We start from the raw sequence: 17,462 nt of genomic DNA on the forward strand, positions 1-17,462 counted from the left end.
TGCTTTAAAATCAGGGCAGGGCTTACAAGCAAGCAGTGTACACAGCCATTATGTGTGTGAAAGATCTACTGCTCAAAAAATATTTTCTCAAACTAAGATGTTTGAAATTCACAATGGTCACAGTCTCCCTTTAAAATGTACCTGACATTAGGAAACATCATATCTCAAATAATTATGTGCCACAGTCTTAGGGATTACTAATTTAACAAGTGGGTAAATGGCCATTTTACCTCCTACTTTATGTTTTTGTCTAAGGTCTGGGCCTGCTTAAAATAGTAAAGTTTGCATACTTAAATATGGCCAGGGATTTGTCATTTGATATTCAAATAATTATTTTTAGTCAATTAAAAGATTCTTAGCATGATTCGAGTCACGTTTAGATTGAAGATGAGGATTAGAGTAGTCTACATTTATTCTTTAAATTTAAAATTTAAAGTTTAAATTTATGCTTTAAAAATGGCAAAAACTTCTGTAGTGAAAAAGAAAACAAAAATCTGCCTTAAAGAATTCCTACAGCAGAGATTTCACTGGGCAAGACATGTAATCTTTTCAAAGAAGTTTAGGTCACTAAATGTTGTCCTGTGATTACTGCTTTTTGACTTATCTCTTAAGAAGATAGTAGATGTGTTTTCCAATATGTTACCCACACACCAAGAGAGTATTCCTCACTCCCTTTCCGTGCTCGGATCAGCCTCATCATAGTGAGGCATGTTGTACCTTTGAATCATTTTTTGGACAAAAGGATATGGCCCATATGGTCCTGTCCCCAAATAACTATTTACTTAACTCTGTTAAGTAAAAAAACATCTTTCTGTCTTCAAGGATGATGATATCTATTAAGAGTTAGAAATGCTGGCTGGTTAGCTCAGTTGGTTAGAGCACAGAGTTATAACACCAAGGTCAAGGGTTCAGATCCTCATACCAACCAATCACAAAAAAAATGAGAGAGAGAGAGGGGGCTATAAACTGACATTTGGCAAAGAAGAAGGATGTCACTTGGCAAAATTTCAACTGTGTGGAAATAATCCTTAGAGAAGGATGGGAAGCCAGTGTGATGGAATGGATAGGAACCTGATCTAACAAGAGGAGCCCATGACTCTAGCTCCGGCTCTGCTTCTAACCGATGGACATTGGCCAAGCCAAATCATTCATGCAGCCAACATTAATTGAGTGCCTGTAATGTGCATTTCTAACAAGAAGCTTCAAACAAGGTAAACTCCAATCTTGGAGGAGTTTATCCCCCATTTCCCTGAATATGCTCATTACTCAGAAGGGCTTTATTCATTTAATTTGATACCTCACTTAATCCATGTAATTTTGTGAGGTATATATTATTTGCCCGTATTTTACAGGTACTAAAACTGAGGCAATTATACGTTTGAAAAATGTTGGAATTTGCCAAGGTCTCTCAATATATATATCTCTGGCAAATGTCCTGATTTGCCATAATTTAGTGGGACTGACAGATAGGTGCAAATGTTTAATTTAGTAAAAGAGTTAAGAATGTCTTAAGTGAAGTTGGACATGTACCTAAGTACATGTGATCTTACAGAACTGAAACTATTTGCATTTTTAAAAGTGGGAAACATGCCAGTTTCTAAGAGTTCTAAATCATGCTGTAAAACTCATTTGCACTTGCTCAATGGCACTTGTATCAGAGTATGTTAGGTACTTTCTTGAATATATAATTTCTTGGCTATTCTTGTGGAAAGCTAACTCTTTTGTGGTAGTTTCTTACATGAAATATGACTGATGTGTGTTTGGACTTGGCAACACTTTGATATGTCTAATTTCTTACGGTGACTAGACAAGTAGACTTGGTGTTGGCAGATTCTAACATATCAAAGCAGTGGCCCACCCATTCAGTAGGTCTGGGATGTGGCCTTGGAATATGTATTTTAAGAAGCTCCTTAAGTGATCATAATACACTTGGTCTTATGTGTGATTGAAAAAGAAAGTACAGTATTTAAAGTGTGAAGTATTTTGTATATGTCTTCAGATTAAGCTTGTTGGTAGTGTAGTTAAAGTCTTCTATATCATACAGATGAAATGATGTCTAAGGATTCCTTCAAAATAATAAAGGTTTTGGGAGATGGGATGGTGTTACAGGTACCAAGTTCAGCCACCCTTTTGCTAGAAATGAAAGACCTGACAGTCCAGTGTTGATGCAAGGTTTGGAAGCTTTATTATCAGGCACCTGAGGAGAAAGACTAAAACTGCCTCAAAGGCTCAGGAGCATCAGCAAGGTTTTTTAAAGGGAAAAGTGTGGGAAACAAAGTGGGGAGGTTATTCCCGTCAGGAGGTTGCTACCTGTAATCTTGAAGACTCTGGGCTTTTGTTATCTCATGGTCAGTCTTGTAACTCTTCAACTCATCCTTGGGACATGGGCATTGTCTGGCAAACAATTTTCCCAGACAGCTGAGACTTCAAAGGAATTATGGTTAGTTCGCAAGTTACTGATTAGCTCTTATTATCTTGCTTTTCTAAGTGTTATAGCATTTTTGTATGAGCTATTGCTGTGAACCAAAGTTACAAAAAGACTTCTTTATGGCTAGCATTCTGCTTAAAGCTGTGTTCTACAAAATGGCTCTTCTAAGGCTAATTATTTGACTATTTGCTGTGGTGGGCTCTTACTATGAGAATAAGATGAATCAAGATTGGCCATGAATTGGTAACTGTTAAGTGGCAGGTACATGGGGTTCTTTATACTATTTGTCTACTTTTGGGTATGTTTGAACTTTCACATTAAAATGTTTTTTTTAAAAAAACCAACTTTAAAAACCATGAAAAAAATCTATATCTTTCCTAATTTTTTGTCTGCTTGATCTGTCTGTTATTGAGCAAGGTATGTTAAAATCTCTTGCTTTCTAATTCTGTCAGTTTTTGTATTATATACTTTGAAGTTATGTTCTTAGACAAATGCTAGTTCAGAATGGTTTCATTTTCCCAGTGAATTCTCATGATTAGGTAGGGACCCTCTTTATCCCTAATACAATGCTCTTGTGTGTTTTGCATTAAAGTGTATTTTGTCTGTTAGTAGTATTATTATAGGTGTTTTTTTTTTAATCTTAGAATTTATCTTTTTCATCCTTTTATTTTTAGTTATGTTTTAGGTGTGTGCATGAATCTCGTAAATAGCATATTGCTGGGTTCTGTTTTTTTAATCACTGACGATTTTTGGTTTTAACTGGTGAGTTTAGTTTACATTTATTGTATTTGATATTTGAATGTTTGCCACTGTCTTATTTTGAGTTTTCTATTTGCTTTTCCTTGTTTTTTTTTTTTTTTTTTTTCCTCGTATTTAGATGACTACATTTTCCTTATTGTTTTCCAACCTGCCCCACTTCCCCCACCCCCAAATGATTTTGAAGTTTTGTTTTGTTTTTGTCTTTTTTGTGACCAGTAAGGGGATTGCAACCCTTGGCTTGGTGTCACTCGCACCTCGCTCAGCTGGTGAGCGCAGATCTGAACCCGCGGGCAGGAGCGCCACTGCGCTCCCAGCGCCGCACTCTCCCGAGTGAGCCACGGGGTCGGCCCTGAAGTTTTGTTTTTAACTCCTGTTATTTTGGTAGTTACCATTAAATCTTAATATGGATATTTAATAAACTCTGAAGTTAATTTCACTTCCTATTGCCCTCATGTTGTAAAGACCTTAGAATACTGGTAAGGAACTACCTACCTTTGTCTTGCATGTGATTTCTGATTTTTTATTTCCACCTTGTTTTTATACCCCCTAAGTTAGTCATTATTCAGTTTCTTTGTTCACCAGTGCTTCTTGCCTCTCACTTCTTTGTGGATCCAGTTTCTTTCTCGTAGTGTATCCTTTAGTAGTTTCCTCAGCCATTGGCTGAAAAGGGTGTTGTTTAGCCTTCATGCTTGAGTGACAGGCTTAGCTGGGTATAGAATTTTCAGGTGACCAGTTCTGTTGACTCAGCACTTTGAAGATGCCGTTCCACTGTCATCTGGCTTTGCTTTGCATTCCTTCTTTTTTGTCTTTTTTTGTTTTTTGGCCTTTTTGGTCATGCTTTTTAAGTCTGTAAGAGTTTTTTCCCTTTGTCGAATGAGGAGAGTTCTCAGCTATTATCTTTTAAAACATTTCCCTTTTCTTTTCTCTCTTCTGTCCTTTTGAACTCTTGTTAGGGGTTTGTTAGAGCTTCTCACTTTTTCTCCATTTCTCTTAACTTCTCATTTTCTGCCTCTTTCTCTGTCCTGTGTTGTATAATTTTCTCAGATATATCTTCTAGTTTACCAGTTCTCCTTCAGCTATGTCTGATCAGATACATTTAACCTATCGATTAAGTTTTAAATTTTATCAACTATAGTTTTTCATTTTAAGATTCTATTTTATTCCTTTTCAGATCTGCCTGTTCTTTTTTTTTTTTTAATAGTGTATCTTAGAGTTTTGATTTCTTTTATATTTTTAATTACTGAAAACTACTGATTTTGGTGGGGTCATATTTTTTGCAATGTGATGTACATATAGTAAAATTCATCCTTTTTAGTGTAGAGTTCTGAGTTTGGACAAACACATCCAGTCCTATAACCACCACCACAATGAAGATGTAGAACTGCTCCATCACTCTCCAGACTGCCCTCATGACCCTCCCAGTACTCTAGCCCCTGGCACCTACTCTCTGTAAAACCTACTGAGTCATGTTTAAATTTTTAATTGATAACACATTCACATTGTTTGAAAATCAAGTCAATGTGAAAATATGTGTAGGAAGTCTCACTGTAGTCCCTGTCCCTCTGCACTTCTACAGGTGCACTTTGATAATTTCTTATGTATGCTTTCAGCATTTCTTGAGGCGAAATAAAGCAATAAACCAATTTTTTTCCATCTTTTTAATGCAGGAGTCAGCATATGATATACACTCTGCACCTTGCTTTTTAAAAGACAGTATCTCTTGCAGAGCTTTCGAGTTGCTTACAATGGCATAGTATTTCATTATGTGGATATACTATGGAGTTTGTTTAACCACTTCCCTGTCAATGAACACATGGGTTGTTTATAGTCTTTTGCAAGCTGTGCTGTGATGAATAATCCACACATCCTTTCATACATGTGCAGGTATATCTACAGGTTGAATTCCTAGAAGTGGGATTGCTGGCTCAAAAGGTTAAATGTGTTTTAATTTTGGTTGGTATTGTGAGTTACCCTCCATAGAAGTTATGCCAGAAAATCCCACCAAGAATGTATGACAGTTCCTGCGTGTTTCCTCAAAGCTTGCCAACAGACTGCATGGGCAAACTTAGGGTTTTTTGGGTGATTTTGGTAGAGAAGTGATATTTCAGTACAATTTCAATTTCTAGTTTTTTTATTGAGGGAGGATGAAGTTTATCTTTTCATATATTTAAGGGTTATTTCCGTGAACTGTGGCTTCATGTCTTTTCCATTTTTTTCTATTGTCTTGTTTATTTTCCTCAAAATACAGGAGCTCTTTATATATTACAGAGATTAGACCTTTGTCTGTGACCATTCCAGTTTGTCATTACTCTTTTGCCATGAAGAAGATCAAATATATAATTATTTCTTTTATGGCATTTGAATTTGTCATAATTAAAAAAATACTTCCCCATGTTTTTTGTCTAATTCCTTTATTAAGATTTCTCATTTTACATTTAGATCTTTGATCTATCTGGCATTTTTCCATTTGTCTATTTGGTATGCAATGTGGATCCAAGTTTGTCTTAATTTAGATTTTTACCCAGTTGTCCTAATGCCAATACCTTTATTTTATATTGTCCTTCAGATTGATGATGACTTTGCCAAGTTCCTGGAGCTTGTTGTAGTTGCAGACTTTTATTCATGTTGTTTGTTTCCCTTTGGTTTTGTAAATCAATTCATTTCTTTTACTTTGAGTTCATCTTTAGTGAACTTATTATTTTTATTTGTGAGAATCTCAAAGATCTTAAATTTCAAATATTTCATTTGCTTCTACCATGCTCCCCAGAACCCAGTCACAGAAGGACAACTTCGTTGCCTCCTATTCCAGTCTTTAGGATTTTTTCCTTATACTCCCTTTACTGAGGTTGCAGCCCTCTGAAGTTCACTTCTTAGTTCTGATTCCCTTCCTCATGGCCAGTCTCCTTGTCCTCTGTGCATGTTAAAACCCATGCCCTTGGGTTCCCGGGAAGAAAACCCTTCTAAGTTTTCCCACAGCATCAGTTTGTACACCTAGCTCTGCTTTTCAGGATCCTCTTAATTTCTGACTCCTGTGAATTAGCCTTTCTTCTTATAATCTCATTTGTATATTTAAAAGGATTATTTTAATGTGAATTTCATCCTGTTTGGAACAGGAGGTGTTTAAAGTTACCTTAGCCCACTATGTCTCTGGAGCCCTCATGTGTTTTATACTCTAGCCGAAATATCCTTTCCTGGAATGGGGCCATCATCGCATGGCCTTTGCACATGTTAGGTTTTAGTGTTCTTGCTGGTTTCTCTGAAATCGTCTACTTTTCCTTCTTCCACCGGGATTATCATCACTATTATCCTTCAAATTCCAAGTTACTGTGGGAAGCTTCTTCAGCCTCAACATGCAGATTTAGCCAGGTTCTCGGATACACCACTGGAGTCTCATAATACCCTGTTCTTGCCTCTGTTAAAGCAGATTACCCTCTGTATTGTAATTGCTGGATCATTTTATGTTCTGAATTGGGGGGGGGGGGCATCCTGACAGAGGCTGAGCTCTTTGAAGGAATAGATTTCTTTGTTACTGATGTTTATACTCCAATGCCTAACACAGTGTCTGGCACATAGAAATTTATTTGGGTAGGTGGATGGTCAGTTAGTAGGTATAAGGAATGCTGTTATGACTGCACTTTTCTTATGGATTCCCTAAAAACAGAATTAATTTGCCAGGATGTTTTTTGTTTGAGATTTCACATGAAAAACATGTTATAGCTGTAAAATCCTAATCCTTGTTTTCTGCCTGATTGCAACCAGTTTTATTTTATTATTTTATATTAGAGGATTACTTCTGAACTGTAGAGCAAAGTCTGCCAGCTAATTGTGGTGATTCTTTTTTGTTTTTAAGTATGTTTTGGTTTTTTGCAGTGTGGCTTATTTTTGCTTTATAGAGCTCAGTATTTCTATACTAACAGGTTCCGTGGTTGTTTTTTCTTTTAATAATGAGATGGTTTTACCGGTTATAAAAAGTCAGGTAGAAGGGGTTTGGATGGTAGAAAATATCCATTTTGTTAATATAACATACAGCATATCAAAGACATCTTAGTAATAGCCCCCCCAAAAGAAAGCTGACACCATACCAAGAAGTTAACAGGAGGCTGATATGATTTCCTGTAGTCCAGGAATGTAGAAGTGGGTGCCAAATTGAGATGAGGAAACATCACAGGCAGCAAGAGCCATTTGTAGGATTTCTCCTGGGGATTGTATGCAATAAGAAAATCACCCAAATGGAGCATGGTGAAAACTTCCCATAATAATTCTCTGTCACTTACTGGAAGTTTCTGATGTTTGAAGCAAGCCTAATAAGAGGTTTTATTTTCCAATTTTGCTTTCACCCAGGTGAGAAGCTGGGCTAGATATTAGTAATGCTGGCTCAGCAGTCTTGTTCCTTAGACATATGTAATTTTTATTGTATGATCAAGACATGACAGCTACACATTTATAGGAAAAATTACTAACAGCAAAATGGTGTGCAAACGTGAATGTTTCAATGAGAAAAATCAGAAGGAACCAAGATAACAATTTCAAGGAAACATTCATCTCCTACAGTCACGTAAATTTTTGTGAGCAAAGGCATTGGCCCTCCTCTGTGGGAAGGACTTGCACACATTGCCCAGCGGTGCTATGTCAGTGCCCCTCCAGTTTCTTCCTTGGTGCACCTGTCTCTAACCATCTGCAGTCTGACCAGGTCAGAAGTGTTCTTTCCCTGAAGCTAGAGTCCATCTGGTTGCCCAGCTGGATTCTCAGAATAGAAGAAGGTAGAAATTTCTTTCAAAGGTTGATTTTTTTTTTCCCATCTCCCCTTTATATGCTATGAAGCTCTATCATACAGACAAAATAAATATGACATTAATATTTAAAGAAAACTGAGCATTTCCATACTTCTTGTAGTTTGTTAATAAAAACCCACCCTGCACAGCAGCCTTTCAGGAATCAGAAGGTGCTGTGAGAGCTGCTAGCTTCTCCCTGCCTCTGCCCAGAAAGTTGCACTGAAAGTAGCATTGAAGACACTCTCGGAAGCAGTTCAGTCATATCATGGCAGGTGCACCTGTTTGTGACATTTTCCTTTTTACTGCTTGGATTTTTGACATAAGATTCTAATGTGACATGAAGCAGGAGTTGGAAGACATGTCATCATCAGGGCTTTTCCTTCCTGGGTCCCCTCTCTGCCTTCAGAGGTGACTTTTCCTTTAGACCTTTGTCTACTTTACCTAGACAGGTGGCCCTTTCTCAGATGGGACCTGGAGGAACTATCTTTTGAAATAAGTTGTAAGATTTTTAATATTGTCTTTTGGGGAAAATAACATGGAGAACATCATTCAAATAAGACAGAATATAGACTCTTTTTATTTTATACTTAATTTTTTCTCTGTGTATAACAGGGGAAGGTGTGGCTAATTGACTTTAATCCATTTGGTGAAGTCACAGATTCACTACTGTTTACTTGGGAAGAACTGATATCTGGGAAAAACTTAAAAGGTGATTTTAGTGAAGGAGATGCTCAGGAGCAGGTAAGACTCTTTTCAAAGAAGACTTAAAGAAACCCTTTTTAATCCACTGAGTAGTTGCTTGCTTGTTCTTTAGAGACATGGAAAGGCAATGACCAGGATCCCTGGGAAACGCATAGATTCACTGATAGTGACTTGCCCATGGAGGTGATCAAGAAGGGTGTACACTGTGTTTCATTCATTTTACTTCATATAAAGAAATAGTGACCATCTGGTACATTTTTTCTAGTTCTTTTTCTTTCTCTCTGCTCCTTCTGTCACGCCCCACCTGGAGGAATCTCAACCCTGGGCCAGTTCACACATCCGTCTGTTCTGACCTTGCCTCTGCTGTGCACGCAGATGGAGAGCGAGGCCCACAGCACAGAGTGGTGTCATCGCGGTCATGACCTCTGGCTTTACAGCCAGTTTCCCTAGTATCCTTTCTCTTGCATTATCTGCAGTGGCTAGTTCACACCTTCTCCATGCTCCTCAAGTCTTCCCTCCCATCATCCCTCCCTTCCTCAGATGATTTCACTTCCTCCTTCGTGGGAAGAGAGAATTCACTGATGAGAATTCACTCAATTGAATTGTCATCCATCCTGAAAACTCACCCACCCCTCCTAACTCTAACCTCTCCCTCTGCTCTTCATATACCTTGTGCTAGTTTTCAATTCTCTTCCTTTCTACCAGCTCCTGTCCATGAGGATGTAGCTGGGTTCAGGTATCTTTCAACTGAAAAAACAAAACCTTCCACCCCATTTCTCCACCCAGCTACTCTCTCCTTTCTCTTCACCTTTACTGCCAAACTTTCTTTAAGCAATAACTTTGTATTGCTTTAATCTCCCTGTAAAAGTAATGCATGCTCATTTTTACAGAAAAATATAAAATCACCTACAATCCTACCGCCTTTTGAGCTGCTTTTTACATTTTAGTCTATAACACATATTTATACATACGCATAAACCTTTTTAAGTAAATGAGGTTATGCTATATATGCAATTGTGTATCCAGAGTTTTTCATTTAGTATTATCTTGTGAACATTTAATCTTTTCGAAAATAGTGTTGGTTTTCCGTGATCATTTAAGAAAACAGTCAGAGAGAATTAGAAAGAAGCAGGACTTGAAACCCTACTACCTAGGAGTAGCCATCCTTACCACTTCAGTAGTATTCTTCCAGGCTTCTCTGTTTTGTACGCGCGCGTGCGCACACACACGCACGTGCGCGCACACACGCACACACACACACACACACACACACACTCTTTTACAGAAGTGGGAGCATCCTGGTTTCCCTCAGGCTGTCACCTGACGTGCTTTTTGTAAACCCTCAGCAGTTGCACCTCATGACAGCCAGCTTACTTAGACAGTTGTCCCTCCTGCTGCCTGTTGCCTGTCACCTGTATCACCTGCACACTCCTCAGTCCTCTGCTGTTGGCTTCTGCCTGCCACTCACCAGAACCCACTCTTGGCAAGGCCTCTAGTGGCTTCTTGCGAGTACCAGCGAATGATGCAGTTTTCCTCCTCCTGCATCACCTGGTGGGACTCAAACACATCACCCTCTTTCTTATTCTTGCTTCTGTGACACCCACTGTCCTCCTGGGGCTCTTCCTGCTTTCCTGGTTGCTGCTTTGCTTTTATTGTGAGCATCTTTTCTTCTGCCCATCTCTGAAACATTTCCTCTCATCATCGCTCTGTCCTGGGCCCTCTCTGGCCCTGTGTCTCCAGCTCTGAGTCAGATCAGTATTTACCCTACAATGGCACTTGCCAAGCTGCCTGTTGACTTGCCCACGTCCTGCGTTAGACTGCCAGTTTCTGAGAACAGGGGTGGTGTGTCTCTCTTGTTCTTGATGCGTCTGCAGGGCTTAGCACAATGTCAGGCACAATTAATGTTTGTCAGATTAATGAATGCGGGAATTTTGTCCCTGTGGGCATCTTACAGTGGTGGGCCATTAAATCTGGGAGACATGAAAGGAGAATGTAAATTATCCAGCACAGGTGTTATTTTTAAATATGAGGGACACAATTATTGGACAGAAGCAGTTTGTACAAGGTTAACTGTGACTGAAATCCTTTATCTATCTGTTTATTTCTTCTAAATACTGGCAGTTGGGGCATGACAAAAGGGAACCAGGAGCTGGCTGCTGCCTCCTTCCCCAGCATCACCGCCTGCCTGTCTCCCCCGGGCTCAGGCCACACAGACCTGCTGTCCCTGTGTTCCACGAAGCTGCAAAGCCCACCTGGCTTTAGGTCTTTGCCCTCATGTTTGCACTGTCTTCCAAGACAGTTCTGCTCCTGCGCCCTCCCAAGGATGCTCTCACCCTAGTCACTTCACAGCCCAGATGTCACCCCCATAGCGAGGTCTTACCTGACCATCCCTCTAAAGTAGTCTACATTGTCATCTTCCTAGTATAGTGCCCTGTTTCTCTATTTCCATAACACTAACACTTTTTACTACCTAAAATGATCTTGCTAATTTATTTGTTTGCTTGCTTACTGTTTCCCAGACTTATTTACCAATTTATCTCCCAACCCAGAACAAAGTCCAGCACAAAGTAGGTGTTTCATAACTGTCAGATGATCAGTCTGTGTGTCTATCATGAAATGTGGCCTGCTCTCTAGGGCTCCGTGGTCCTGATCCATTCAAGTTGCCAGCCTGTCTCCTTCTGCTGGACACTGTCCATCCTCACCTAACTTTCTGCCACCCAGGAAGTCCAAACCCAAAGCTTTTCGTCTCTGAAATCCTTTTTGGCACAAGGAAACATGTAAATATTATATGCAAGAGTCTAAGCAAGTACATTAAAGAATGCAAAGACTCGTTAAACCTAATACTGGAATTTGCAGGTTTACATAGATGATGTGAAAGATACACAAGTAAATTAAATGACCTACAAGAAGTACAAAAGTGTTAAGGAATTCAAATCACTCATTTGCTCTCACTATTAACTCTTCTGTAAGACAGTACTTCCCAACTGCATACCTGTAAAACATAATATTTATAAAGCATTCTGGCTTATATGGGATTGCTCCAGGTCAGGGATGACTGGCCTCAGGCCCTGGCCCACTCAGATCCATAATCCATAACCCACTTGTGGCACTGAATGGTTGCACTCTGGTGGCATTTAGGGATCAGCCTACTTCTCCATGGGGATACTCTTCAGATTTTCTAGTGAATATGTAGAATTATTTCAAAACCTTGGTGCCTTCTTTACTTTAGAATCTTATTTTCTTATCTAGTACAGAAGAGAACATGGAGTTGAAATTGTTATGCTAGGATATTTTTTACTTAGGAGAATAGACCCCAAAAAAAATTCCTCACGGACTTTCTTTTTTTTCATTTGTAAAGGATTCTCCAGCTTTCCGTTGCACCAACAGTGAGGTGACAGTCCAGCCTAGCCCCTATCTAAGCTATCGACTGCCCAAGGACTTTGTAGACCTTTCTACTGGGGAAGATGCTCACAAACTAATAGACTTCCTTAAACTGGTACAGTTTATGCATATTTAGAATACTGTTCATCTTTTCAAATTGTTTTGCAACTTGGCTTTGTAATAATTCATTTTAGTCTTATACCACCTAGACTTTTATTTGATGATTATGAATTACAGGAACAGAATTACCAGTTAGATTATTTTATAATGAATATGAAATGTAAGCTGAAGGAATAATTTATTGATTAGAATGATAGAAAATGTTTTTATGATGTACATGCTTCTTGAAAAAATTTTATAATACTATTTACTTTGAAGAAAGTATGTATATTGTTATAGGTCTATGAGAAGATCAGTTCTCTGATATGGTTACTCCAAGGGAAATGTGAATATTTGTATTTCTGTGTGGGAGTGTTTTCCATATGGGAGAACGAGTAGAAAATATTCAAATGTCTGAGGATAATTTGCACAGGAGCCAAAGTGGTAAACTAGTCTAATGAATCAGTTAGGGCATATTTTTCCATGGTAATTTTCAACCACATCTTTTGCCAGGGCCTCTAGAAAGTTATACTTGATGACAGAAAAAGTGATCTTGGCTGAACAAATATCCCAATTGCAATGTGTTGTTTTAATGTTCTCTTGGTTTCCTTTGACAGAAAAGAAATCAGCAAGAGGATGACTGATTAGAGTGTTAGAGTTCAAGCCCAAGTTAAAGAGGAAACCATTGCTACTCCAGGAGGCTGCGTATAAGCCACGACTTCCTGTTGACCCAGATCGGATGGGGGTGGGGGCGGGCAGTGTAGAAGCCAACAGCTTTTTATATTCATGTATATTCACCTGGAAAGATGGAGGGACTTTGCTACTTGTAAACATAACATAATAAATAGATCTTAAACATAGGAAACCATACTGTTCTGATTGTAAAACACTTCCAATGAAATATGTTGCTCTTCTGCCTTAGTATACTCAGATTTAGCTATATTTCTTGTACTGATATTTTTATACCTATCAGGTAGATGGGCACATTTATATTTGTTACACAGAAACGGATTCTTCCTTAATCGTTACTTTTCAATTTAAAAAACAGAGTCTTATATTACTATAGAAAATAGTTTTCCTGCTTTGAGAATTTTCATATAATTTGCCTTTCAGTTTAGCTTCAGTTTGGGTATAGCTAAAAAACAAAGACTTCCTAAACTATCCAGTAACCTTGAAATTTTTAGTATACTACAACCACCTTACTATATACTAGTAGAACTATCACAGATTTCATTATAATTTGGCCTTTTAAAGAAATACTGGAATTTTCGAGGAGGTAGCTTGATTTTCTTTAAAAGGCCACTATTTTAGTAAATTATTCTTCAGTTCCCTAAGTGGTGGTGATGGTATCAACAGTGTATAATTTACTATGTGCCAAGACATTCTGCTGAGTCCTCTACTTTTACATCACTGAGCAACTTGAAGGATATAAACATTACAGTTTCCCAGGATATCTATCTAATGTGGTATCAAAGAATATTTTACTCATCGAAGATGTGTTTCTCAACATACAAGAACACATGTAAGTGCTGCCTGTAGGAAGACAGAAAAATAAAGTTTCCCCTTACTGTGCATGTAAAGCAGATTATCTATAATATAATGATGAAAGATGTGATTTCTTTTTTGGTTATCTGAAAATCTATAGCTTTTTGTGTGGTTTCACAGTTACAGTTGCTTGAAATTAGTATGTTAAATACAAAGATCAAGTTATGATCTTTGTACTTAGTATATCAGATGCCATTTTTGAGGCCAATTGTTTGAGATACAGGTGCTTCAAAATATTTCTGGTTTTTTAAACTGCTCTTGGGTGTCTATTAACCCATAATAGAGGGAGTTTAGTATCGTGAGTTGTTTTAAGTTTAGTTCTGGAATTTGGCTTCATCAAAGGGTACTTTACCAGATTAAAAAAAAAAAAAGTAAATGTATTTGATACCAATTGAAAACATTTAGAGTACATAGAATAAAAAGACCCACGTAAAATTTGGCAGATAGTTCATAAACAGTACAATTCTTGGTATAAAACTCATTAACTTTTTACATTAGTTTTCCAGAGAAAATTGTGGAGTTCAACTCTCACTTCATTTTTTAAAATGACATTTTTGTACATTGTTTCCTTAGTATATTTAATTTTTGATTATCCTGATGTTAATATTCTCCTAAATTACATTGTCATTTATGCCTGCCTAAAGAGTAGTTTTGAGTTATCCTCTTATTTTATTGGCAATATCTTTCTTTCCTTGAGGTATTTCAGATTTGTGCTTGAATTTGGAAAATGAATACATATATGATTGCTTAGCTTGTCCCTGAAATCCTACCTTCTGAAGAGAACATTACAGCTGTTGACTTTGAAGGGTTGGATAAACATATTTACTTTGGCTGGCAGGCAGTGGCGTGTAGCATGGGCCTCCTGAACACAGCAGATTTTGCCAAAAGTTCTGTTTTTAAAAGTCTCATTTTGATTTGCATTTTCTTGAGTTCATAAATATTTCCCATCTACTCAGCCATTTCTCTTTTTGGTGATTGAGGGTTGTGTCTGTCAAAAAACAAGCAGAAACTATGTGGCTGAGTTTTTTGGCCCGAGTTTGTTTTTTACGTATAAAGTGGGAGACTAATCATCCTAAATTCATGTGTCTTTTAAGTGAGATAACCCACTAAAGCTTTTGGTCTAGTGCATCACACGTAATAATAAGCCCCCAACAAGTGGTAGCTGTTATCGTTCTGCTTTGCAGACCTCTGTATATTAAGGACAAGTTCTTTTTAACAGAAGAAGGAATATTTTGAGTGGAAACGGACTTCAGAGACCATTCAGCCCAGTTTCTTTTTCTCCCTCCCCCCTCCCTCCCTCTCTCCCTTCCTTTTTTAACAGACAGAAAAACAGAGGCGTTAAGACTTGTCGAAAACCTTGATTGTAGCAGAATCAGAGTCAAAACAGAACTTCTTGTCTAATGCTCTTCTCTAAGGATTTCTAGTCCTTATTTTTATTTATTTATTTATTTATTTTGCGACCAGTAAGGGGATTGTAACCCTTGGTTTGGTGTCGCCCGCATCACGCTCAGCCAGTAAGTGCACCAGCCATCCCTATATAGGATCTGAACTCGCGGCCTCGGCGCTCCCAGCGCCGCACTCTCCCAGCGCGGCACTCTCCCGAGTGAGTCACAGGGTCGGCCCAAGTCCTTATTTTTAATAGATAAGTTTCAATCAGGACAAATTATTTTAATAATGAACTTTCAAAAAATAGTTGTTTTTAAAATTATGTAAGTGCAAATCCATTGCACACATTTGTGGGTAGAAGAAATAAATAAAAAGGTATTAAATGTAAGAAAATTAAATGAAGAAATAGCTGTCTGAAAGGTCAATGCAATTGCATGTTTATGTTAACCAGACTGATCTTGAGAGGTGGCTTAGCCATGTTTAGACATTTTAAAGACAGTATTCCTGTTTAACTAAACATTCCTGTTTTATTCACGTGTTTTCTTGGCTCGTAGAAAACAGTTTCAGTTCATATGCTAAGAATAAATAGTGATAAACTCACCACTCATACACTATGCAGGTATGTTATATATACACATTAAGAGGAGGAGCAGGGAGTAGGATTATAAGACATTGTAACAAGTAGTTGAAGAAATAGCTAAAAGCTCCATGTTACAGGTTTGGGCAACGAATCTGGCATTAATTTCCTGGAGAGGGAATGCATTCATATGTCTTTTTTTTTTTTTATCATAGAAAACCAAAATCAGCACTTCTTTTTTTATTTTATTTTTTATTAGCATACTCATTGCTACAGATTATACTTATTCTTTATGCCCCTTATCCAATCTCTCCTCCCCACCCCCCAATAAACTTTTAAATACCTAAAAACTGTTTGAAAGCTTTTCGGAGATGGAGCATTAAGGTATGTGTGCTGCTGCAGCGACCCATTCATTCAGCAGATACTCCCTGGGCCCAGGCCCGCGTGAGGTGCTGTGTATACCTCCTGAATGTTCCTGCCTTCATCTACCTGACTATATAGTACACAATGATAAACAAGTAAATAAATAGAAATTATTGTAAACGGGGTACAAGAAAGAAGAATGGAGTATGGATCCAGACATCTACTTTGGGGAGAGGAGGGATTTCAGAGGAGGCAACAGTTAGACTGAGACAGAATGAGAAGAAACCAGCCTTGTGAAGAGGGCCAGGTACCCCACGCAGCGGCAGGCACAGAAGGTGGTCCCAAGGTGGGAGAGGCCTGGGCAGAGCTGCAGCAACTCCAAGAAGACCACCAGGATGAGGGGAGAAACGGGGAGGGCCCGGGGCGTGCCAGGGCCCTCGCCCAGGGTCAGATGTTGGGATTTCTTCCTAAGGTGAGTTGGGGAGTTTAAGCGAAGGAGAGACATAATCTGATTCATGTTTGTGAAGTGGTTACGCCGTGGAAAGCAGAGAGATGGCTTAGGAGACAGATGCCTAGCGGTGGTAATGGGAGCTTTCACCACCGTGGTGGCAATTGAGAGAAGTGAGGTGGGAAGATTGGAGACGTGGTTGAGGGGCAGAATGACAGGACACAGGAAAAGGAGAACCAGGACGAACACAGAGGCTTGGTTCTGATCTGAACTGCTGGATGGAAGGTGGTGCCATTTTTCTAAGAATGGGAAAAGCTAAAAGGAAAACCAGGGAGGGAGGGGAATCAAGATTTTAATCTCAAACTTGATGAATTTGAGATTCCAGTAAGTTATCCAAATGAAGATATCAAGAGACAGAGTTCAAAAATGTAGTTTGGGCTAGAAATTAAAATTGGGAGAGTTAGCATGTCAGCATTTAAAGCCATTAGAATGGATGCGATTACCTAGCAAGTAACAGCCCACAGCCTTGTAGTATAGTTTGAAATTTGGTAGTGTGGTACCTCCAGCTTTATTCTGTTTGTTCATGATTGCCCTGGCTATTCGGGGGGGTTTGTCTGTTTGTTTTGTTTTTTGTGGTTCCATATGAATTTTAGGATTGTTTTCTATTTCTATTAAAAAATGACATGAATTTTTTTTTCTTTTTTTGCAGGTGAAACAATTTTATTTCACAATTGTCTTTAAAACTGCAAAGACACTGTTTTCTTCATATAAAAACATTAGTACAGATACCTATAATTCTAGAAAATGATTATATAGATTCCTTCAACCACATACCCCATTATATGGTTTCAGTGAGGTTGCTTGGAAAAAACATCTGGATCGATTGCTAAAACACCATTCCACCACTCTGCATCTTTTGGATCAAAGTATAGATTATTGTCATCAGTATGTGTTCCTGCATTCTTACATGTTTGATATTACACATAGAGGCTGGCTTATTTC

General features: G+C 38.3%; 1 protein-coding gene across 2 annotated transcripts in view; it reads left to right on the top strand.

The window, feature by feature from the left end:
- CDC123 (cell division cycle 123) overlaps nucleotides 1–13,006 on the top strand; it is a 48,184-nt gene extending 35,178 nt beyond the window's left edge. For both annotated transcript variants that reach the window (XM_063099086.1, XM_063099084.1), the window contains 3 exons: nucleotides 8,572–8,700; nucleotides 12,020–12,157; nucleotides 12,759–13,006. In XM_063099086.1, the coding sequence (XP_062955156.1) occupies nucleotides 8,572–8,700; nucleotides 12,020–12,157; nucleotides 12,759–12,785 (294 nt within the window). In that variant the 3' untranslated portion in view covers nucleotides 12,786–13,006. The remainder of the gene's footprint in view (nucleotides 1–8,571; nucleotides 8,701–12,019; nucleotides 12,158–12,758) is intronic.
- The last annotated feature ends 4,456 nt before the right edge of the window (nucleotides 13,007–17,462 follow it).

The sequence above is a fragment of the Cynocephalus volans genome, chromosome 6, assembly GCF_027409185.1.
Source record: "Cynocephalus volans isolate mCynVol1 chromosome 6, mCynVol1.pri, whole genome shotgun sequence".
NCBI lineage: Eukaryota > Metazoa > Chordata > Mammalia > Dermoptera > Cynocephalidae > Cynocephalus > Cynocephalus volans.